General features: G+C 44.2%; 2 protein-coding genes across 2 annotated transcripts in view; both read left to right on the top strand.

Annotated features, from left to right (window-relative positions):
• LTA4H (leukotriene A4 hydrolase) overlaps positions 1-4,797 on the top strand; it is a 37,418-nt gene extending 32,621 nt beyond the window's left edge. The window contains exons 18-19 of the mRNA XM_050935461.1: positions 3,608-3,712; positions 4,123-4,797. Coding sequence (XP_050791418.1) covers positions 3,608-3,712; positions 4,123-4,255 — 238 coding nt within the window. The 3' untranslated portion in view covers positions 4,256-4,797. The remainder of the gene's footprint in view (positions 1-3,607; positions 3,713-4,122) is intronic.
• Positions 4,798-9,801: 5,004 nt separating this feature from the next.
• Positions 9,802-24,110, top strand: part of HAL (histidine ammonia-lyase) — a 32,195-nt gene continuing 17,886 nt past the window's right edge. The window contains exons 1-8 of the mRNA XM_050935531.1: positions 9,802-10,177; positions 10,578-10,638; positions 10,811-10,838; positions 11,385-11,459; positions 11,560-11,632; positions 11,727-11,793; positions 11,971-12,008; positions 12,094-12,219. Coding sequence (XP_050791488.1) covers positions 9,931-10,177; positions 10,578-10,638; positions 10,811-10,838; positions 11,385-11,459; positions 11,560-11,632; positions 11,727-11,793; positions 11,971-12,008; positions 12,094-12,219 — 715 coding nt within the window. The 5' untranslated portion in view covers positions 9,802-9,930. The remainder of the gene's footprint in view (positions 10,178-10,577; positions 10,639-10,810; positions 10,839-11,384; positions 11,460-11,559; positions 11,633-11,726; positions 11,794-11,970; positions 12,009-12,093; positions 12,220-24,110) is intronic.

The raw sequence follows: 24,110 nt of genomic DNA, 5'->3' as shown, positions 1-24,110 counted from the left end.
AGGTGCAGTCTCTCCTCACCGCAGGAGCAATAGAGGAGGTACCACCAGACAAGAAGGGAAAAGGGTTTTACTCCCGCTACTTTCTGATCCCCAAGTCCAAGGGAGGCCTCAGGCCCATCCTAGACCTGCGAGGCCTCAACAAGTTTATGGTCAAGTTGAAGTTCCGCATGGTCTCCCTGGGGACTACTATCCCGTCATTGGATCCTGGAAACTGGTATGCCGCCCTCGATATGAAGGACACGTACTTCCATATCGCCATCTTCCCTCCACACAGGAGGTATTTTTGCCTTGTAGCCAATCACCGGCACTTCCAATTCACGGTCCTCTCCTTTGGCCTCTCTACGGCCCCAAGGGTGTTTACGAAGTGTATGGCCGTCGTCGCCGCCCACCTCCGCCGGCAGCAGATACGTGTATTCCCGTATCTGGACGACTGGCTCATCAAGGGAACTTCCCGGACTCAGGTCAGACAGCACGTGGACATAATCACGGACCTATTCTCCCAGTTGGGGCTGCTCCTCAATGCGGAAAACTCCACACTGGTTCCCACACAAAGGCTGAACTTCATAGGGGCAACCCTGGACTCCACTCGAGCCAGGGCCTACCTACCTCAGCCACGTTTCCAGACGATCACGGCGATCATTCGAGGTCTGCAGAACTCCCCGACCACCTCGGCTCGCACATGTCTCGGCCTACTAGGCCACATGGCCGCCTGCACATATGTGACCAAATATGCCAGGCTCCGCCTCCGGCCCCTTCAAACGTGGCTCAACTCGGTCTACCACCCAGGCAGGGACCCAATTGACATTCTGGTGACCGTTCCCCCGAACACCTTACGCTCCCTCGACTGGTGGCTGACTCCCTCCTTGCTGTGTGCAGGGCTACTGTTCCATCCACCACAGCCCTCGCTGTCCCTAACGACAGATGCGTCATCTCTCGGTTGGGGGGCTCACCCCGGTCACCTTCGTACCCATGGCCTTTGGGCATCACAGGAGCTGACGCTCCACATAAACGTCCAGGAGCTGAGAGCCGTCCGCCTCGCGTGCCAGGCGTTCCAGCAACATATTCACGGCCGTTGTGTCTCAGTGTTTACAGACAACACAACGGCAATGTATTATATCAACAAACAGGGAGGGACTCGCTCTTCTCCCCTCTGTCAAGAGGCCATTCGACTCTGGGACTTCTGCATAGCCCACTCAATAGACCTGGTAGCGTCCTTTCTCCCAGGGGTTTGGAACACTCTGGCGGATCAGCTGAGCAGATCCTTCCTCTGTCACGAATGGTCGATAAGACCAGACGTTATTCATTCGATCTTCCGGAGGTGGGGTTTTCCCCTCATAGACCTGTTCGCCTCTCGCACAAACAGGAAATGCCAAGCGTTCTGCTCCTTCCAGGGTCTTTCACTGGGATTGATCACGGACGCATTCCTCATGTCGTGGAGGCACCACCTGCTCTATGCCTTCCCACCATTCCCTCTGGTTCACAAGGTCCTAATAAAACTCGCAGGGACAGAGCGCATCTAATCCTGATCGCGCCAGCGTGGCCCAGACAGCACTGGTACACCACACTGCTCAACCTGTCCGTGGCCAGCCCAGTTACCCTACCACTCCTTCCAGACCTCATAACGCAGGACTACGGCAGTCTTTGCCACCCAGACCTGCAGGCCCTTCACCTCACGGCATGGCTCCTGCATGGCTGAACGGATCGGAGTTATGCTGTTCCGCTCCGGTACAGCATGTTCTCCTAAGTAGCAGAAAGCCTTCCACTCGGTCAACGTACATGGCCAAGTGGAAACATTTCTCCTGCTGGTGTACAGTGCAGAATGTTACTCCTTCTGAGGTCTCGATCCCCGCTGTTTTGGACTACCTCTGGTCTCTTAAACAACAGGGCCTGGCGATATCTTCTCTGAGGGTGCACTTGGCTATCTCCACCTTCCATTCCGGAGAAAGTGGCCACTCTGTGTTTTCCCACCCCTTAGTTACTGGATTTCTTGAGGGCCTGGAGCGCCTCTACCCCCCAGTACGCCACCCTGCCCCCACCTGGGACCTCAACGTAGTCCTAAGCAGACTTATGCATCCGCCTTTTGAGCCATTGGCGACCTGCTCACTCCTGTACCTGGAAGACAGTCTTCCTGGTGGCCATTACATCAGCCAGAAGGGTCTCCGAACTTCGAGCGCTTACGGTGAACCCACCGTATACTGTCTTCCACAAGGACAAGGTACAGTTGCGATCTCATCCGGCGTTCCTCCCTAAGGTAGTGTCGGCTTTCCATACCAACCAGGACATCTTCCTCCCAGTCTTCTTTCAGAAGTCTCACTCTTCTCGATGGGAGCAGCAGTTGCACTCCTTAGATGTCCATAGGGTGCTCGCTTTTTATATCGAGCGGACAAAGCCCTTCCGGAAATCCCCCCCAGCTGTTCATGGCAGTCGCTGAACGGATGAAAGGTCTACCAGTCTCCTCCCAGAGGATCTCCTCTTGGGTAACAGCGTGCATACGCACGTGCTATGACCTGGCTCATGTCCCTTCAGGCCATCTCACGGCGCATTCTTCATCAGCCACCTTCCTGGCCCACATGCCTATCCAGGAGATATGTCGCCCAGCGACCTGGTCATCGGTCCCCACCTTTGCTTCGCACTATGCTTTTGGTCCAACAGTCTAGAGATGATGCAGCCTTTGGCTCCGCGGTTCTGCACGCTGCCACATCTCACTCCGACTCCTCCGCCTAGGTAAGGCTTGGGAATCACCTGACTGGAATGGATATGAGCAATCACTCGAAGAAGAAAAGACAGTTACTCACCTGTGTAACTGTTGTTCTTCGAGATGTGTTGCTCATATCCATTCCAAACCCACCCTCCTTCCCCACTGTCGGAGTAGCCGGCAAGAAGGAACTGAAGGGTGGCCGGGTCGGCTAGGGTATATATCCGGTGCCATAGCGGCGCCACTCCAGGGGGCGCCCAGCCGACCCGCCGAGTGTTGCTAGGGTAAAAAGTCTTCCAACGAACGCGCACGCGGCACGCGTACACCTGACTGGAATGAATATGAGCAACACATCTCGAAGAACAACAGTTACAAAAGTGAGTAACCGTCTTTTAGTGAGTTTGTCTTGTCTCAGTGTACAGTAATCCTTTGCTATTTACCATTGACAAAACCTATATTGTTTAAGTTGCTATTGTAGTTCTCAGTTCACATAATGATATGGAATTCTATTTCTTTTGCTTTATTTTTACATTTATAACAAAATAGATGAGCTTGTGCAAATAGACACTTACTACTATGTAATGACTTCCCCTAAACATACAGCACCCTAATCAACGGGGCCCTTTGGGCATTATCATAGTACTCATCTATACATTGTTATAAGAGAAATAATTGCAAAAGTCAGTGTGGGGAAACCCAGAGACCCAGTTCAGCTTCATTATGAACTTAAAGTACTTAGTATCTGAATGTCATGTTGCATGTATGGTAGCATGACCTCTTCATTCTTAGGATGGAGGTAGGGAACACCATATTGGATATTAGTAGTGGAAGATCACAAATTTTGAAAACTGCTACAAACAAAAATTGGCAGCCAACTTGGACGTGAAATTCATCTTTAACTACATTTTTCAGATGGTTACGCCTCTGCATCCAAGCCAAGTGGGAAGAAGCCATTCCTCTGGCTCTAAAAATGGCTACAGAACAAGGCAGGATGAAGTTTACTCGTCCCTTGTTTAGGTAAGTCTCACCTGCAGACCTTACAAATGAACTTTTTTTTTTTAAAAAAAATTGTGGACACTCCTGTATAACACAGGCTGTAGGACTCCTTTGAATTAATTCCTCTTTGAACTAGAGCAGACTTCTTAGAAAAATAATCAAATCTGCATCCTTCTGAAGGAAGTGACTAACTATAGAACTTCCAGAGCACTTTGAACATGAATATTTCTGTATTTGCAGGATAAATTGAAGTTCTTATTGTATCAGTTTTTTAACATAAAAACCTAGCAAACATAGATTGCAGAGTGGAAAGCCATTATATAAAGGATAATCTTAATATAAAATCTTCAGTGTAAGAATAAAACTTTCAGGTGAAAATCCATAGTTAGACTAGTTTCTTATTTCTACTTATATTGTGAAATTTTTTGCAGGGATCTCTACAACTTTGAGAAATCTCGTGATCAAGCTGTCAGCTCATTCATGCAGCACAGAGTGTGCATGCACCCAGTGGCTGCAATGCTGGTGGCCAAAGACTTGAAAGTGGGTCAAGGACAGACTGTTTAATTTCTTTTAAAAGTTATGGCAAACTACTAAAACAGAACTGTAACTCTGCACAATGTGCTAACATGCATGCTTGATTATCTACCTGACTTTGTTTTCTGCTACTGTGGCAATAATTTGGCTTAAATGGATCTTCAAGATGAAGTTTAAAAACTTCTGTCTTGTACATCGAATGAAATTTTGGAAAACTGATAAATCTTTGGGAGATGAATGAATGGCTCTAGTACAAACAAATTATAAAGTACTTAAAGGAAAAGATGACTTTTCTGAGATGCATTTGTGTTTGTCAGTCGTGTGGGCTTTTTTACAAATTTTGGATGAATTTTTTTTTTTCATACAAGCTTTCATGCAGCAACACACAGTTGAAGTCCTGAGTCTTTAAATATTTGGAAAAAAAAAACTTTTTAATAAAACAGCCAACTTGTCAGGTCTTGTACAATCAACAAGTCTAGAAAGTAACAATAAAAATGTCATAATAAATAGCTTTTCCTTGCTGACTTCAAATATTCTGATTTCTAGAATAAATCATGTTGTATAAACCTATGTTTTTACTTGTGTGGCCTACATTACTTTAGTAGCTGAACAATTTTGTTTCTCATTCCACTCCTGATTTTTGGATGGTTTTGTTAACATGAGTTAAAGTATGACATGAGTTACAGTACATACATTACAACAGTTACATACAGTAACAGCTGGAGCTGCTTGTCAAAATTCAGTTTTTTGACAAAAAAGTCACAATATTTCAAGCTGAAATTTCAGAACTCAATTTTTCGGCATTGTGGCCAGCTTCATAGCTGGTTTAAAAAAATTTTTTTGAAACACGTCAAAATGCTGAAAACAATTTAAATTAAAAAAATTGTCCTGTGTTCTGTTGGTTCACTGTATTTTATGTAAACAGTCCTGATATGGGTCCTTAATCAGTTAGGGATTTAAGCACATGAGTAGCCCCATTGACTTTACCTGGCTGGCTCAGGGGGTGTTTGATAGCAGCCTTCAACTACGTGAAGAGGGGTTCCAAAGAGGATGGAGCTCAGCTGTTTTCAGTGGTGGCAGATGACAGAACAAGGAGTAATGGTTTCAAGTTGCAGTAGATGAAGTCTAGGGGCATTCTGCTTGATACCGGCTTCCAACTAGTCATCGAGCCATTGATCACTATCTGATGAGCCCAACAATCTAGCCAGCTTTCTATCCACCTTATAGTCCATTCGTCCAGCCCATACTACTACTTTAACTTGCTAGCAAGAATACTGTGGGAGACTGTATCAAAAGCTTTGCTAAAGTCAAGGTATATCACGTCCACTGCTTTCTCCATGTCCGCAGAGCCAGTTATCTCATCATAGAAGGCAATCAGATTGGTCAGGCATGACTTGCCCTTGGTGAATACATGTTTACTGTTCCTCATCATCTGTTCAAGTCCTAGTTAGAAACTTTTGAATTAACTTGATAGAAGGCACTCAAACTGAAAGCGCTTCCTTTGGAGGGAGCTGCACTAAATCATTATAGTTTTCTGTGGATAAAGCCTTAATGAGCCACTCTTTCCCATCTTACTACTCAGCGTAGAGTATTAATGTCTGGTTGAGACCATGCCATTTGGAAAAGGATTCTGCCTTTTCCGTTGTATACTCTAACCTATTAGCGGAAATGTCACCCTCACCCTCATCTCTCACACACACATGCACACGCACAAAATATGGGTATTCTATGATGAAGGGGAGGAATTTGCTACTATTTTTTGAGCCCTATGTCCGCCTTGGTTTCCCTATGCACTTGGTACTGCTGTGCACCGAGTGTTTGAAACATGTAGCTGTCTGGTTGAATACTAGACACATTCACATATATGTGTATGTCCTGTTCCATTTGTTAATGGATGATCAGGAAGAGACAATGGAAGCCCCAAGAACTGGGAAGCAGAGACACACTGGACATGTGAACACCACATGGATGCAGCTGGGAAACGGTCAGGTGTGAGCAGACTGCTCTTAGGGCTGTTGCTGTGAACGGAGGACAGATGGGGAGAGAGTGTCAAAATGGATCTCAGCAAATCGGCATGGCAAAGGCATTGCTTCCACCAATGTGGAGTCTTTCTTTAGGGTAACACTGGAAAGGTAAGCTTAAGACTTGTAGATGCTATATTCCAGGTGACTAATAAATGCTATCTTGGTTTGAGAAGTCTGCCTTACCTCACTGCAGATACCTGCTGTTTGCATTGCTGTCTAAAATGTAAAAGCCTCTCTCTCTCTGGAATGATCTCAGTTGTTTAGGGAATCACCACTGGCTTTGGGAAGTTTGCCCAAACTATTGTTCCAACTAGTAAACTCAAGTATGTTGTATCTGCATGCTTCTTTAACTTAGAAAATGGATATAGAAAGTAGATCCATATGATTTCTACAATGTACATTTTTAGTTCATTTTTCTTCCTAAACTGCGAGGGATATTTTCTCAGATTTGTGAAAAACGTTTTCTATTTTTTAACACAATTTTGAAATTGTTTGGCTTGTAACTGACTTTCCTTGTAGGAAACGTCAAGTGAATTTAATTTAGTCACATTCCACAGATAATGGGAAATTGACTTCAAATTTTTCTCTTCCACAAATTCCTACAAGTCTACTAATTAAATGTGATTTGTAATAATTTCCTAATGGCTTGAGAATATCTGCCTTTCCTCGTGCTAGCACTGATACAATAGGTAATGTGTAAAGTAAATGTGTTGGTATATCTTACACGAGGCAGGTGAGGTAATTTTTGTTGGAGCAGCTTGTGTTGGTGAAAGAAGCATTTGAGCTACATAGTTCTTCGGGTCTGGAATAGTAATCACTGTCATGGTTACATACAAAGTGAAACGTTTAGCATAAGTGGTAAATGTTACCCAGAATTGGGTCAGCTATTAAGCTTAGGGAAGACTAATGACCCACCAGAGTTTGGCAGAAAGCAGCAAGTTTATTATACTGATAGCTAAGCTCAAAAGTGCAGGGGGGGGAGTCACATTCACACTCGCATACTCATGCTCCCAGGACAGGCATGAAACTGGAGATGTCGGGATCCTTCAAAGTAAGTGTCCCACAGCACAGCGATGGGCAGCGCGATGAAGATAAGTCTTCCCGAGGCACGATGGAATGCAATGCAGTAAGCCACTGGCCAAGTGGTCCCTGCAAAGTATAAGCTTGTGAGTGTACTCCTGAGCACATGGCCCCTTTCCCTTTTAAGGACCTGCTCCTCATGGCCTGCAACTAGAGATAACTTGGCCACGTCTGGTTGGTCACACTCCACCTCCGCTAGTGTCCATGCATTGGGTGTTTGAGTGCTGCCTAAGTACAGTCCCAGACTCCTTGTCTATCTAGGAGCTCTTCTGATCTTCCAGCTGTTTAAGCATTCGGGGGGGGGGGGGAGGGCGGAGCCACTTCACAGGTATTCAAAGGTGGGGGTGGGGAGTGTAACAGACCTTTTGAGCGTACAGGTTATACATAGCATACAGATCACTGCTACTCCTACAACAGTAAACGTTGCAAGAGACCATTTAAGATGAAGAGGGTATGTCTTCCTCCTTAAAGGTGATGCTATCCAAGATGAAATAGACATTATACCTAGTATATGTTTTACTTGGTGCTCTTCAAGCTGGCATTTTTCTACACCATATTTTAATCCCTTCCTGCTTCCTGAGTCTACAAAGAAAGCTCAGTGCTAGCGACCAATGTCCTGATAAAATTGGGACTGTGCAGATATGTAACACTTTGTCCCACATCCAATCAATGTACGACTGGGACACCATTTGTCCCAATATTTGGGTAAGGAGGCGAGTGGGAAGGAGGCGCTGACCCCATGGGTGCTTTGGGGCTGGAGCACTGATGGAAAAATTGCAGCCAAGCTCCCTCTTTCTTGGCCCCTCCCCTCAGCGTGCCACATCCCCACTCCTCTCCCCCTCCAGCACTTCCCACCACCTAACAACTGTTCGGTGATGCTTAGTGCTTTCCAGGAGGGAGGGGAAGGAATGGGGCCAAGGCGCGCTCAGGGGAGGAAGTGAAGAGGCAGGGCAGGGGTGGGAACTTAGGGGAAGAGGCAGGGGGTGGGCAAGCACCCAGCTGGCAGAGGGGAAGTCGGCACCGTAGGGGTGAGTGGTGCGGGGGGTGAAGAGGCGAACAGCAGGTGGGTGAGGAGGCAAGCAGTGGGTGGGGGACTGAGGAGGGACACAGCAAGCCAGCAGCAGGCCGGGGGATGAGGAAGGGCACGGTGGGGGAGGAGGTGGGATCTGGGGCAGAGTGGGGGCGGAACCTAGGAGAAGCAGGGGTGGACTGTGGGCAGGGCTGATGGCACCCCAGTGTGTCCCAATATTTTAGTGTGGTGATCTGGTCACCCTACTCAGTACAGCAGTGCTCTCAGTGGTTTATGGGTATTCCTAGCATGCCCTCCTGTCCATAGTCACCCTGGTTACAGGGGATCCCTTCAGTGATTAATATGGACACCACGAAGGGAGTAAAGTCTCTCTCCCAGCTGATAGGATGGTGATATCTACCTTCCCCTAAACAATTTGTGCTGACTTGGAGGGTACTCATGTGTACAGAGGAGCTGGGAACAAGTACCAGCCATGCATGGGCAATGATATTAAAATCCTAAGGTTTAGCTCCTTATTTAGGCAAAATCTCATTGACGTTTGGACCCTGTGTAAGAAGGGTCACTTATACAATTCCAGAGCCAAGGGCTGCCCTGGCTGGGATCCAGCCCCCAAGCGCTCAGTGATGGTCAGCTTTTCAACTTGCAGAGTTGGGCATGCAAGCAAATTTGGTGTCTAAAGAGGTGGCAGAGAAGCTGGTTTCACCATTTTTACATTAAAATGTAACTCATTCTTATGGGATATGCCAGTGTTAGTTTGTGTAGTTTGTATGCTGCGAGTCTGCAGTAAATATTACTTATAAAAAAGTGGTTGTAGTGCTTGTAGCCAACATTGAGAACCAAAGTTCTTTTGTAGGATGCAATTTTATATATTCTCAAAACAGCTCCAGCATAGAGATCAGTAATACAAGTTTCCTCTTGCTGTCCTGCCAATTGGCCTTATCCTGCTCTAGAGAGACTGCATCTTTAGAGGTAAGTTCATAGTTCAGTGTCTATTCAGTCCTACCAAGAGGGCCATTTAGTGTCAGTCCATAGTGGTGTGTGTTATGATGTCCTGCGTGGGTTTTTCATAAGAGGGTGGAGTTGCCATTTAGAAAGAACTTGTCTAAAACACTGAAAGTTTTTAAAATGCACAACCAAAGCCCCATAAAAACATCCGCCAGAATCCTTTAGAAATATCTGTTTGGAAATTCTTGTTCTACAAACTAGAGCTAGATTTAGACTCTACAGCCCAGACCCTCGAAGGTATAGAAGCACCTAAATACCTTTAAGGAGTTGGTGCTACATCCTTGGCACAATCTCAAAAGCTAACTCCTGTGTCAGCAGTTTCACATCCCCTGTCTAGGAAAAGGTTTGCTGCTAGGGTTGGCGCTTAGTAGATAAAGTTTGTTAAATACACTAACTTATTTGTGAAGGCAGGGTTCTGGGGGTGGAGAGAGGATTTTTGTCCTTTCCTGATTGGGACATTGGAATCCAGTCAGGTGCTGTTCTTTAGGCTATAGTGTGGTAAACACAAGGCTGATGCACACCACAGCCTTCTTCAGTGGAGGGATAACCGTAGGCAGAGGAGAAGTATGCCAAGGTACACAGTGCATGTCCGAGGGGAATGGCTAGCAGTGCCTTGCCTAACTGGCGCTAACACAGTGAGATGGCTGGGGAAGGAAGCTGTGAGACGTTACATGAAAAACAAGCCTGATAATGGGGGCTTTGCCTCAGTGGAAGAAGTGAAATTCTGTGTTCGGAGGTGCAAAAGCTTTGGCTTGCTGGATCTTGATGATACTTTGGAGGACACACTAGAGGACAATGAGTTTGTTGAAGTTGGTAAGCAAACCTGCAATGACAAATTATATGGTGACTGCACTTGCTTAGGAGACCCAAAGTGTGTATTTTCTGTTTATCTTGAAACGTTAGATTTCTGTGATATACAAATCTAAAATTTAAGAAAAAATACTAAATTGCAAACTCAGTTTTGAGAAGGCTTTTTAGGTCTTCTGTTGTGTCATACAGTTGAGTGGGATATGATACAGTTTGGCTGTAGGTTTTGGATTTTTGTGTGTGGTAACTACATTTTTACTGCATGTTAAGACATTTAAATACATTTGGCTGCAAATTAGAATTCTTGTCACTGATGTTTTTTCTAGTTAATGAAGAATACTCTGTAGCAACAAACTATGGGCAATAAGTTTTTTTTACTATTTGTTTTTTCCATTCTTCATTGTAGTTATAGAAGGAGATGTAATGTCTTCAGATTTCATTGCATGTAAGCTAGAAGGAGTTGATTTGTATCCTTTATTGAGCATTGTTTTGGTTAATTTTTACAATTCTTAGATTTGCAAAAGTTGAAAATGCTTAGCACTTTTTCCCCCTTCAAAGGGCTTCCTTCAAAAACTCTAATTAAATGACAGCTATTTGTGTGGGTTTTTAATGTCCTTTTTTTCCTTTACATGGCTTCAGATATAGCAAATATCAAGAACCAGAAAAGGTATGGCTCAGTAATGATCTTAATATGATGTGCCCCAATTCCAATAGTTTTTTACATTAGAGGGTGAAGTAGGGTGAAATCCTCTTATCACGGTGGGAGAAATGGCAGTATTCAAAGAGAACCTATTTTCTTTACTTGCCCATGACACAGAGGGGAACCCTACAGAACATTTCAAATGGAATTGCTGTTTGTGACATATACTATTTGTTTTCAGTAGGATTCAGTAAGTTCTTGCAAATATTTACTACCAAGTGTAGTGCTTTCTATTACTGTGGGTAACTTCACCAACGCTACCGCAGAAGCACTTTGCTCTGCACTGTTTGCAGGATCATCCACGATGACTGCTTAACTTGTTACCTCTCGTAAAATAAGCTGTTCTTTGCTAATGCTTCTCTGAGAGAGTTCTTACTGTGTGAATGAGAACAGGACTGAACGCTGTTGTAACCCAGTTCACTATTAAGCTTTCACTGTATTTATTTAGTTATGATTGCTTAGAAATTGATTACATATACATGACACTCACTAAAATGCAGTTCTTTGGCGCAGTATATTTATTTAGATGGGAACAGTTTAACACCAGAGGACCTGGTCAATTTAGGAAAGGGGCTCTACAAGATCAAGGTAAAGATTTTGAAAGACTCTAATTCTCCAAATACTTTTTATTTAGTTAGTTTTTCAAGTAGTAATAGAGGAATGAATATTGACACTCTTGTTTTTCTAGCTCAGACCTGAAGCTGAAGCTAAAGTCAGACAATCAAGAGAAGTGATTGAAAGAATTGTAAAAGAACAGACTGGTATTTTTTTTTCTTTTCTAACTTCATTTTGTTGTCAGGTTTAGCTGACTTTAGTTAGATTATCTTCTTTATCTGAAATATCTGTTTCTTTCAGTTGTTTATGGAATCACCACTGGCTTTGGGAAGTTTGCTCGAACGGTTATTCCAACTAGTAAACTCAAGTATGTTGTATCTATTTCCTTCTTTAATTTAGAAAATGGATATTGAAAGTGGATCATATTATTTCTATAGTGTACGTTTTTAGTCCATTTTTCTTCCTAAAAGGAGAGGGATATTTTTGCTCAGTTTTGTGAAAAAATTTTCCTATGTTTGATCACTGGACTTTTCTTTCTTTGTAGGGAACTTCAAGTGAATTTAGTTCGATCACATTCCGCAGGTAGTGGGAAATTGATTTCAAATTTGTTTCTTTTCCACAACTGTTAGAATTGGGGTTTGTAACCTTGAGAATGTTGTCATTGCAGGTGTCGGGAAGCCTTTGATCCCAGAGAGATCTCGCATGCTTTTAGCTCTCAGGATCAATGTCTTGGCAAAAGGATACAGTGGAATTTCACTGGAAACTCTCCAGCAAGTTATTGAAGCATTTAATGGTAAAAAAGATATTTAGAAATGAATACAGCTGTTTTATCCTTTGTATTACAATGGTGCCTAGAGACTGCAGCCTAGTCCACAGGCCTATTGTGCTAGGCACTGCACAAGAGATTGCCTGTCTCAAAGAGTCTAAGCAGACAAGATGGGACAAAGGTATACAGCATGCAGAAGATTGGGAACTGAGGCACAGAAAGTGTAGTTCACTTGCCAACATTATCCAGGGAGGTTGTGGCAGAACCAGGAATTGAACCCAGATCTCCCAAATCCCAGTCCAGTGTCAAACCAGAACCCCTACCTTCTTTATTGATTTTGTTTTTGTTAAGTGTTCATAGTTTTATTAATTTTGAGCCAGAAATTGTGGTGGAAGAACAGTGGTATAGTTTGGGAGAGGAGAAAAAGGCAGCACTTCAGATTACCTTTTGCAGTTGTATTACTTTTGTCCCTTTGGGTCTTTATATTATGGTAACACTTTGGCATGAAAATAATCTCCATTGTGTGCATTTAACACACAGTGAAAGCAGAATTAAGAATGCTTGCGCAGGGTTGATTACCTGAGAAGACACTAGGTTGCTAGTTCAAAAGCAGCTGAAGGCTAATAGTCAGTGCAAGCTGTTACTTTATCAGTTATTTGAAAAGCGGCCTATGTGAAATATTACCCTTTCTAGGCATTTATACCTCATCTATCACCATAATGACTGCCTTTCTGCTAAGGGCTTGATTCTCGAACTGCAAGGCTTTCTATTAGGGGTTCAGTTCAGCAACAGTTGCTCATTGATCTGGCTAACACTCATGTGAGTATCTTTGAGGTCAGTGGCACTACTTCCTGGAAAAAAAATTATCACATAGATGTTTGCAGGACTAGGACCACTGAGACATGTTTAGTCATGTGAGTAGTTCCATTGAAATCAGTTGGAGGGCTCATAGGAATAATTCACTGTGAGTAAGACTTGCAGAAGTGGGCCCTAACTGAGTAGCTGGCCTGAGGCTGGTTGCTAGCAGGCAGTTAATCATGTTAACAAAACCATCGAAACAGTTAAGCCACTTATATCATTGCTGGTAGGCTCAACAGGGAAGTTCAGGGTGGCCTTGGAAACCAGCTACCTTTCATTCCTAGAAATAGTCCCGCCAATGAGAGAGCCACTGCAAACTTCCTTTCACTGTCTGTCTGTCTGTCATTATACTCATTCTGTGTCTGTGAATAAACTTCAGTTTAGATGGTTTTCTTTCAATCCATCATCCTTCCTGAGCACAAGATTCACTGTTTTTTTAAAATCTGTTTATATGAATATAAGGTTTTTGCATTTGTCATGGTATAAACTCCCACTCTGAACCTTAGCGTCCAAAAGATGGGGTACCAACATGAATTCCTCTAAGCTCAATTACCAGCTTAGTACTTGTAGCGCTGCCACCAACCAGGAATTCCAGTGCCTGGTACACTCTGGTCCCCCCAAAACCTTGCCCGGGGACCCCCAAGACCCAGTCCCTCTGGATCTTAACACAATGAAAGTAAACCCTTTCCCTCACCAATTGCCTCTCCCAGACTTCCCCTCCCTGGGTTACTCTGGAAGATCACTGTGATTCAAACTCCTTGAATCTTAAAATAGAGAGGAAACTTTACCTTCCCCCCTCCTTCTCTCTCCCCCTCCCAGATTCTCCCTGAGAGAGAAAGTAATCCTAACACAGAGAGAAATTAACCTTTCTCTCCCCCTTCCCTCCTTTCTCCCCACCAATTCCCTGGTGGATCCAGACCCAGTCCCCTGGGGTCTCACCAGAATAAAAAAAAAAAAAATCAGGTTCTTAAACAAGAAACTTTTAATTAAAGAAAGAAAAAACAGTAAAAATTATCTTTGTAAATTTAAAAAATGGAATAGGTACAGGGTCTTTCAGCTATAGCCACTGGGAACACCCTCCCAGCCTAAGTATACACGTACAAATTAAAATCTTTTCAGCAAAATACCAATTTGAACTCCTTTCAGCCAAATACACATTTGAACTCCTTCCAACCAAATACACATTTGCAAATAAAGAAAACAACCATAAGCCTAACTCGCTTTATCTACCTAGTACTTACTATTTTAAACTTAAAAGAGCCTGTATCGGAGAGATCGGAGAGAAACCTGGTTGCACGTCTGATCCCTCTGAGCCCCCAAAATGAACAACAACCTAACACTAACAGCACACAAAAACTTCCCTCCTTCAAGATTTTGAAAGTATCCTGTCCTCTGATTGGTCCTTTGGTCAGGTGACAACCAGGCTCACTGTTCTTGTTAACCCTTTCCAGGCAAAAGAGATATGAAGTACTTCTGTTCTATTAACTCTTATCTGTTTATGCAGCATTGTTCTGGGGACATAAAGCTAATAGAGGCGCTACAGTTATACACATCAGGGTGAACTCAGGAAGGTGAACCCTGTGCTGCCTTCCATGATGTGACATGGGAAGTAAAGGAACATGAATTTAGTCACAGAGTTTTCTAAGTCCACAGAGAGAAAGGAAGAGAATCTACACTGCCTGTTGCCCTCCTTGGGTGACCAGACGTCCCGATATTATTTGGACCATCCTGATATTAGAGACTTTGTCTTTTATATGCAACTATGCCCTCCCCCCAAAAAATGTCCTAATTTTTCACATGTACTATATGGTCACCTTATGCCCTTCTCTCCATCTTTCCTCAGTTCCACAGACTCCTCATTGCCTCTTCCACACATTCAGGGATTGATCGGGCTTGAGGGAGATCCTGGAAGCACCAGGAGCTAGGAAATTCTCAAAGGTGTTTAATGCTGCTAAAAGTCACTGGGTGGCTTTGACTTTAGAGGAGATAGGGCATTCAGTCAGAAGTGAACAAATAGCTACTTTTTCAGTTTGGTGGCCAAGACAAAAAGTCTGTCATGGGAGGCTGGGTGGGGATGAGGGGACTAGTTTGTTTCAAAATTCCAGCTCGCAGGCCCTGGTTCTCATGGGAGACTTTAATCACCCTGATATCTGCTGGGAGAGCAATACAGCGATGCACAGGCAATCCAGGAAGTTTTTGGAAAGTGTAGGGGACAATTTCCTGGTCCAAGTGCTGGAGGAACCAACTAGGGGCAGAGTTCTTCTTGACCTGCTGCTCACAAACAGAGAAGAGTTAGTAGGGGAAGCAAAAGTGGATGGGAACCTGGGAGGCAGTGACCATGAGATGGTCGAGTTCAGGATTCTGACACAAGGAAGAAAGGAGAGCAGCAGAATACAGACCCTGGACTTCAGAAAAGCAGACTTTGACTCCCTCAGGAAGCTGATGGGCAGGATCCCCTGGAAAAATAAGATGAGGGGGAAAGGAGTCCAGGAGAGCTGGCTGTATTTTAAAGAATCCTTATTGAAGTTGCAGGAAAAAACCATCCCGATGTGTAGGAAGAATAGAAAATATGGCAGGCAACCAGCTTGGCTTAACAGTGTAATCCTTGCTGATCTTAAACACAAAAAAGAAGCTTACAAGAAGTGGAAGCTTGGGCAAATGACCGGGGAGGAGTATAAAAATATTGCTCAGGCATGCAGGACTGAAATCAGGAAGGCCAAATCACACTTGGAGTTGCAGCTAGCAAGAGATGGTAAGAGTAATAAGAGTTTCTTCAGATATGTTAGCAACAAAAAGAAAGTCAAGAAAAGTGTGGGCCCCTTACTGAATGAGGGAGGCAACCTAGTGACAGAGGATATGGAAAAAGCTAATGTACTCAATGCTTTTTTTGCCTTTGTCTTCACAACCAAGGTCAACTCCCAGACTGCTGCACTGGGCAGCACAGTATGGGGAGAAGGTGACCAGCCCTCTGTGGAGAAAGAAGTGGTTCGGGACTATTTAGAAAAACTGGATGAGCACAAATCCATGGGGCTGGATGCGCTGCATCCGAGGGTGCTAAAGGAGTTGGTGGATGTGATTGCAGAGCCATTGGCCATTATCTTTGAAAACTCATGGCAAATGAGGGAGGTCCCGAATGACTGGAAAAAGGTTAATGTAGTGCCCATCTTTAAAAAAGGGAAGAAGAAGGATCCGGGGAACTACAAGCCAGTCAGCCTCACCTCAGTCCCTGGAAAAATCATGGAGCAGGTCCTCAAGGAATCAATTCTGAAGCACTTAGAGGAGAGGAAAGTGATCAGGAACAGTCAACATGGATTCAGCAAGGGCAAGTCATGCCTGACTAACCTAATTGCCTTCTATGAGGAGATAACTGGCTCTGTGGATGAGGGGAAAGCAGTGGATGTTTTATTCCTTGGCTTTAGCAAAGCTTTTGATACAGTCTCCCACAGTATTCTTGCCAACAAGTTAAAGAAGTATGGGCTGGATGATTGGACTATAAGGTGGATAGAAAGCTGGCTAGATCGTCGGGCTCAACAGGTGGTGATCAATGGCTCCATGTCTAGTTGGCAGCCGGTTTCAAGTGGAGTGCCCCAAGGATCAGTCCTGGGGCCGGTTTTGTTCAATGTCTTCATTAATGAGCTGGAGGATGGTGTGGACTGCACTCTCAGCAAGTTTGCAGATGACACTAAACTTGGAGGAGTGGTAGATACGCTGGAGGGTAGGGATAGGATACAGAGGGACCTAGACAAATTAGAGGACTGGGCCAAAAGAAACCTGATGAGGTTCAACAAGGACAAGTGCAGAGTCCCGCACTTAGGACAGAAGAATCCCATTCACTGTTACAGACTAGGGACCGAATGGCTAGGAAGCAGTTCTGCAGAAAAGACCTGTGAGTTACAGTGGATGAGAAGCTGGATATGAGTCAACAATGTGCCCTTGTTGCCAAGAAGGCTAATGGCATTTTGGGCTGTATAAGTAGAGGCATTGCCAGCAGATCAAGGGATATGATCATTCCCCTCTATTCGACATTGGTGAGGCCTCATCTGGAGTACTGTGTCCAGTTTTTGGCCCCATGCTACAAGAAGGATATGGAAAAATTGGAAAGAGTCCAGGGGAGGGCAACAAAAATGATTAGGGGGCTAGTATCAGAAGGGTAGCAGTGTTAGTCTGGATCTGTAAAAGCAGCAAAGAATCCTGTGGCACCTTATAGACTAACAGACATTTTGGAGCATGAGCTTTCGTGGGTGAATACCCACTTCATCAGATGCATGTAGTGGAAGTTTCCAGGGGCAGGTATATATATGCAAGCAAGCTAGAGATAATGAGGTTAGTTCAATCAGGGAGGATGAGGCCCTGTTCTAGCAGTTGAGGTGTGAAAACCAAAGGAGGAGAAACTGGTTTTGTAGTTGGCAAGCCATTCACAGTCTTTGTTTAATCCTGAGCTGATGGTGTCAAATTTGCAGATGAACTGAAGCTCAGCAGTTTCTCTTTGAAGTCTAGTCCTGAAGTTTTTTCGCTGTAGGATGGCCACCTTAAAATCTGCTATAGTGTGGCCAGGGAGGTTGAAGTGTTCTCCTACAGGTTTTTGTATATTGCCATTCCTAATATCTGATTTGTGTCCATTTATCCTTTTCCGTAGAGACTGTCCAGTTTGGCCAATGTACATAGCAGAGGGGCATTGCTGGCATATGATGGCATATATTACATTGGTGGACGTGTAGGTGAATGAACCCGTGATGGTGTGGCTGATCTGGTTGGGTCCTGTGATGGTGTCGCTGGTGTAGATATGTGGGCAGAGTTGGCATCGAGGTTTGTTGCATGGATTGGTTCCTGAGCTAGAGTTACTATGGTGCGATGTGCAGTTACTGGTGAGAATATGTTTCAGGTTGGCAGGTTGCCTGTGGGCGAGGACTGGCCTGCCACCCAAGGCCTGTGAAAGTGTGGGATCATTGTCCAGGATGGGTTGTAGATCCCAGATGATGCGTTGGAGGGGTTTTAGCTGGGGACTGTATGTGATGGCCAGTGGAGTCCTGTTGGTTTCTTTCCTGGGTTTGTCTTGCAGTAGGAGGCTTCTGGGTACATGTCTGGCTCTGTTGATCTGTTTCCTTATTTTCTCATGCGTGTATTGTAGTTTTGAGAATGCTTGGTGGAGATTTTGTAGGTGTTGGTCTATGTCTGAGGGATTAAAGCAGATGCGGTTGTACCTCAGTGCTTGGCTGTAGACAATGGATCGTGTGATGTGCCCGGGATGGAAGCTGGAGGCATGAAGGTAGACATAGCGGTCAGTAGGTTTTCGGTATAGGGTGGTGTTAATGTGACCATCATTTATTTGCACCGTGGTGTCTAGGAAGTGGACCTTCCGTGTAGATTGGTCCAGACTGAGGTTGATGGTGGGGTGGAAGCTGTTGAAATCGTGGTGGAATTTTTCCAGAGTCTCCTTCCCATGGGTCCAGATGATGACGATGTCATCAACGTAGCATAGGTAGAGAAGGGGCATGAGTGGACGAGATCTGAGGAAGCGTTGTTCCAGGTCAGCCATAAAAATATTGGCATATTGTGAGGCCATGCGGGTGCCCATAGCGGTGCCACTGATCTGGAGATATATATTGTCATCAAATTTGAAATAGTTGCGTGTGAGGATAAAGGCACAGAGCTCAGCAGCCAGTTGTGCTGTAGCATCATCAGGGATACTGTTCCTGACAGCTTGTATTCCATCTGTGTGTGGGATGTTTGTGTAGAGAGCCTCTACATCCATGGTGGCTAGGATGGTGTTTTCTGGAAGGTCACCAGTGCATTGTAGTTTCCTCAGGAAATCAGTGGTGTCATGGAGATAGCTGAGAGTGCTGGTGGCATAGGGTCTGAGTAGAGAGTCCACATATCCAGACAGTCCTTCAGTGAGAGTGCCAATGCCCGAGATGATGGGGTGTCCAGGATTTCCAGGTTTGTGGATCTTGGGTAGTAGATAGAATAACCCTGGTTGGGGCTCTAAGGGTATGTTGATTTGTTCTGGTGTTAGTGTAGGGAGTGTTCTGAGTAGATGGTGCAGTTTCTTAGTGTATTCCTCAGTGGGATCTGAGGGAAGTGGCCTGTAGAATTTGGTATTGGAGAGTTGTCTGGCAGCCTCCTTTTGGTAGTCAGACCTGTTCATGATGACAACAGCACCTCCTGATTAGGGGGCTGGAGCACATGACTTATGAGGAGAGGCTGAGGGAACTGGGATTGTTTAGTCTGCAGAAGAGAAGGATGAGGGGGGATTTGATAGCTGCTTTCAACTACCTGAAAGGGGGTTCCAAAGAGAATGGATCTAGACTGTTCTCAGTGGTACCCGATGACAGAACAAGGAGTAATGGTCTCAAGTTGCAGTGTGGGAGGTTTAGGTTGGATATTAGGAAAAACTTTTTCACTCAGAGTGGTGAAGCACTGGAATGGGTTACCTAGGAAGATGGTGGAATCTCCTTCCTTAGAGGTTTTTAAGGTCAGGCTTGACAAAGCCCTGGCTGGGATGATTTAGTTGGGAATTGGTCCTGCTTTGAGCAGGGGGTTGGACTAGATGACCTCCTGAGGCCCCTTCCAACCCTGATATTCTATGATTCTATGAAATCCAAACTTTTTTTAATTTTGTCTCATGAAAATGAAAATCCCCCAAAATATCACTTGGGATGAAACATTTCTCATGTTGAATTGAAATGACATTTGAATTTTTTTATTTTGCTTTGACCAGGGTTTCTCAAACAGGGGTTGCCGCTTGTGTAGAGAAGGCCCCTGGTGGGCCAGGCCGGTGTGTTTACTTGCCCAGTCCACAGGTCTGGCCAATCGCGGCTTCTGCTGGCCGTGGATCGCTGCTCCGGGCCAATGGGAGCTGCCGAAAGGGGTGGCCAGTGGCGCGGGCCGAGGGACTTACTGGCTGCTGCTTCCAGCAGCTCCCATTGGCCCGGAGCAGCGAACTGTGGCCAGCAGGAGCCACGATTGGCCGGAGCTGCGGATGGGGCAGGTAAACACACTGGTCCGGCCCGCCAGAGGCTTTCCCTACACAAGCAGCGACCCCTGTTTGAAAAACCCTGGCTTTGACATTTCATTTTGAAAATGTCATTTTGATTTGATAGTTTCAAAATGGCTGATTTCAATTTTTTCCTCAATAAACTGATTTGACATTTCCAAAATTTTCATTTTCAGGTTTTTTTCAGCTGAAACTAACTGCCAGATTTGCCCTGAATTTGCACATCATTTTGGTGCCCTGAAAAATGCATTTTTTGGTAAATTTACTCTTTACCAAAAAATTTTTTCAACCAACTCTACATCCAATGGCAGCTTGTCACATAAGGGAGCCATGCTGCCATGGAGAAGGGGGCCTGCAAAGCAGGAAAAACCAGTAAGGTCTTCAGGGTGGCTTTGGTTTCCTCATAGACTCATAGACTTTAGAGTCAGAAGGGACCAATATGATCATCTAGTCTGACCTCCTGCACAAAGCAGGCCACAGAATCCTACCCATCCACTTCTATAACAAACCCCTAACCTATGTCCGAGTTATTTAAGTCTTCAAATTGTGGTTTGAAGACCTCAAGCTGCAGAGAATCCACCAGCAAGTGACCCATGCCTCACGCTGCAGAGGAAGGCAAAAAACCTCCAGTGCCTCTGCCAATCTGCCCCAGAGGAAAATTCCTTCCCGACCCCAAATATGGCGATCAGCTAAACCCTGAGCATGTGGGCACGACTCACCAGCCAGCACTCAGGAAAGAATTCTCTGCAGTAACTCAGATCCCATCCCATCTAACATCCCATCAGACCACTGGGCATACTTATCTGCTGATAATCAAAGATCAATTGCCAAAATTAAGCTATCCCATCGTACCCTCCCTTCTATGAACTTATCAAGCTTAGTCTTAAAGCCAGATATGTCTTTTGCCTCCACTACTCCTCTTGGAAGGCTGTTCCAGAATTTCACTCCTCTAATGGTTAGAAACCTTCGTCTAATTTCAAGTCTAAACTTCCTAGTGTCTAGTTTATACCCATTTGTTCTTGTGTCTACATTGGTACTAAGCTTAAATAATTCCTCTCCCTCCCTAATATTAATCCCTCTGATATATTTATAAAGAGCAAGCATATCCCCCCTCAGCCTTCTTTTGGCTAGGCTAAACAAGCCAAGCTTTTTGAGTCTCCTTTCATAAGGCAGGTTTTCCATTCCTCGGATCATCCTAGTAGCCCGTCTCTGAACCTGTTCCAGTTTGAATTCATCCTTCTTAAACATGGGAGACCAGACCTGCACACAGTATTCCAGATGAGGTCTCACCAGTGCCTTATGTAACGGTACTAACACCTCCTTATCTTCCTGTTGGATTCTAAGGCTTTGCAGTGGTTACTCTGCCTCCCAAAATAGGAGAATAGTTCCAGGTATCCATGGCTTCAAAATGGTGGTTCTTCTAACTTAGTTTTCACCTATTTTTTTCACTAGAGCAGTGGGTCTGATGTCAGTGGAACCTTTTTTTCAGACTGAAAAGTTCAAATCTATTGTAAACATTGGAGAAGAAGCCAGGAGTGTAGCGTGAACCATGTACCACTGGTAATATAGTATTCCAGTGTTAGTGGCCAGTGTAAAAGTAAAATAAATTATATTGTAAAAATAAAAATGAATTAAAGAAATGTTGTATGTACCTTTAAGCAGAAATAAGAAATGTTAAAATACAGGTGCCAGGAAAAGAAACATTAGGCATAAACATGGGTGCTAACGGCGAAACATTAACAGAAGATCGGTAATAGTTAGTAAGGAAATAAGATATGCATGCCTAGCTCAGGTAAACTTATCAGATTCTGCTTCCTTTGTTATCTTGTTAAGTGCTCGCCCTTTTATCTGTATAAATAAGATAGTTTGTGTCTTGCATGGTGCTCACATTATCTGGGTGTTATTAGCAGAGCGCTGTGCTAATAAAACAGAGTAGTCTGACAAACTGTGAGTCCTGAGTCTAACTTTGACAATTTGGAGGTTCCATCGAGATGGCAACTGTCTTCACTAGGGCTGTGTGATTCCTGACCGTTTTTGTAGGATGACCGTGGCAGCCGGCACCTGGGCATTTGGCCCGAGCGGTCCTCCACCAGAATGGAAAGGCACACAACCACAGTGAAGTCTACGCCATTGAACCTATTGGTTCCCACTCTGTTCTGGTAGGAATCCCAGGATCTGACACCAGGAATCTGGTCAGGTAATTATTTCTGTGTTTTGTCCAAACTGAAGACTGTCCTGTCTCTATGTCTATCCGTCCTCTTGTGGAGTGTTTGAGTCTGGGTGTCGTCTCCATCCAGGGATCGGCCAACCAAGGGGTTCCTGTCCTCGTGGTCTGAGTGAGTGGAATCTGCACAATCGCAGCCGCACCGCACTTTGGGTAAAACCACTGGTGTGAAAGCAAGGGCGATTGAGGCAGTAGCCTGTGGGCTCCTTTTGTGTGTTGCACCGGGCATCGCTCTGACAAACCCGAATTTCCTTCTTGTGTGATTGGTGTGTGAAGTCCTCCTATATGGGTAACCAGACGTCTAAGTCGGGACAGTTCCCTAAATGAACACCGGCTCATTTTATGTATTTAGGATGGGTCCAGACTCCTGTAAAAAGGGTCCAGACTCCTGTAAATTTCTGGAAAAATGGTCCAGGCTAACTCAGGGGGATCCCAAAACTCAGTGGCCACTGTTAAAATCTTGGAACAAAGACCGAGTGAACATCTTAAAGGACAAACTTGGCCAACCTAAAACTAAATTGGCTAAAGGAGAGGTTAATTGTTTCATGCAGTGGTGGGAAAAGGCAAATCGTAGGTGGACAGAATCAAAACTCGCCTCTCTCAAATATTCAGATAATAAGTTAAAAGCTTTATTAAAAGCCTCCTCTCCCACCACCAGACCGAGCACTCCCCTTTACCCTGTTCTCCAAACCCCGGATTGATCCCAACCCCCTTCATACTCCCATCTCACTGTAAAAAGGACAAAAAGCCCCTTGTTTTGTTCCCCTTTGTTGTCTACCTCAAAAAACTGATTCTTTAGTGTTCCACTACCAATTCAGCAAAGGGGGGGGGGGGCTCTTCTCAACTAGCCCCCACCCTTCCTGGTACCTTTCCTTGAACATTTCTTTCAAAATTGTGAAGTGACCACAATAGCACTCACAAACAGTTCATTGGAAAAAAGCAGGATCAGGCCCAAACAAGCAGGCAAGCAACAGATAAAAAAACCGAAAAACAGGTTGGAAGCCCTAAGGACATAGTGTCAGGAGTAAGAAAAGCAGTAAGTGCAGGCATAAACCCCTGGAACAATACTTAAAATAGTTAAATTTGAGTTCATAAAGGTGTCATTTTGGGAAATAAGTGATTTTAAAAAAGAAAGTAAAAAGTTAACTCTACAAAGGCTGGAAAAAATTAAGCAGTTAAACTTTGTAAAAATGTTAAAAAGGACCATGTTAAAGAGAGAGAATTCTTGGTTTCTTTGCAGCCATGCTGAAGGAAAAATGGGCCCTTTTCCAAAAAAATGCATGTAAATAATCCAAATATATGTACAGCTATGTACAAACAAAACAGTGTAAAGGAATGTAAAGAAAAAAATGTGTATCTATCTATTTGTCTGTAAAAATATGTAAAGTTCTAAGAATCTAAACCAGCACACCTGGTTTGTAAAACTCCTGTTTTGTAGGTGTAAAATAAATTGGTTTTGTTTTTGTTTTTAATGCCACTAAAAATTCATTTAACTCTTTTTAATTCAAAGTTGCAAAACTGACAAACCTTTTTGCAAGACACAGGTAATCAGTGTTGTTTGGCTTTGGGATTTAGCATTTAACCCTTAAGGGGTAACTTGATTCTTTACAAAATTTAAAATGTTTTTAAGTAAAGACCAAGTCATGCCTGCAATAGGGCAGTCAAAATCAGAAAAATAGGAAAAGATTCTAAAGTCTTTTTGTTTGGTTGGTTGATTATTTTTTTTTTTTTTGTAACAATAGCAGATAAGAGCTGTAGTAAAAAATAACAAATTAACAGTGACCCTCTGAAGCAACAGCAGAGGTCAGGTGCACAAAACAAGAAATGTTAAAATACAGGTGC

The sequence above is a fragment of the Gopherus flavomarginatus genome, chromosome 1 (genome assembly GCF_025201925.1).
Source record: "Gopherus flavomarginatus isolate rGopFla2 chromosome 1, rGopFla2.mat.asm, whole genome shotgun sequence".
In the NCBI taxonomy this organism is placed as follows: domain Eukaryota; kingdom Metazoa; phylum Chordata; order Testudines; family Testudinidae; genus Gopherus; species Gopherus flavomarginatus.
This window is presented reverse-complemented; position numbering and strand designations above follow the sequence as displayed.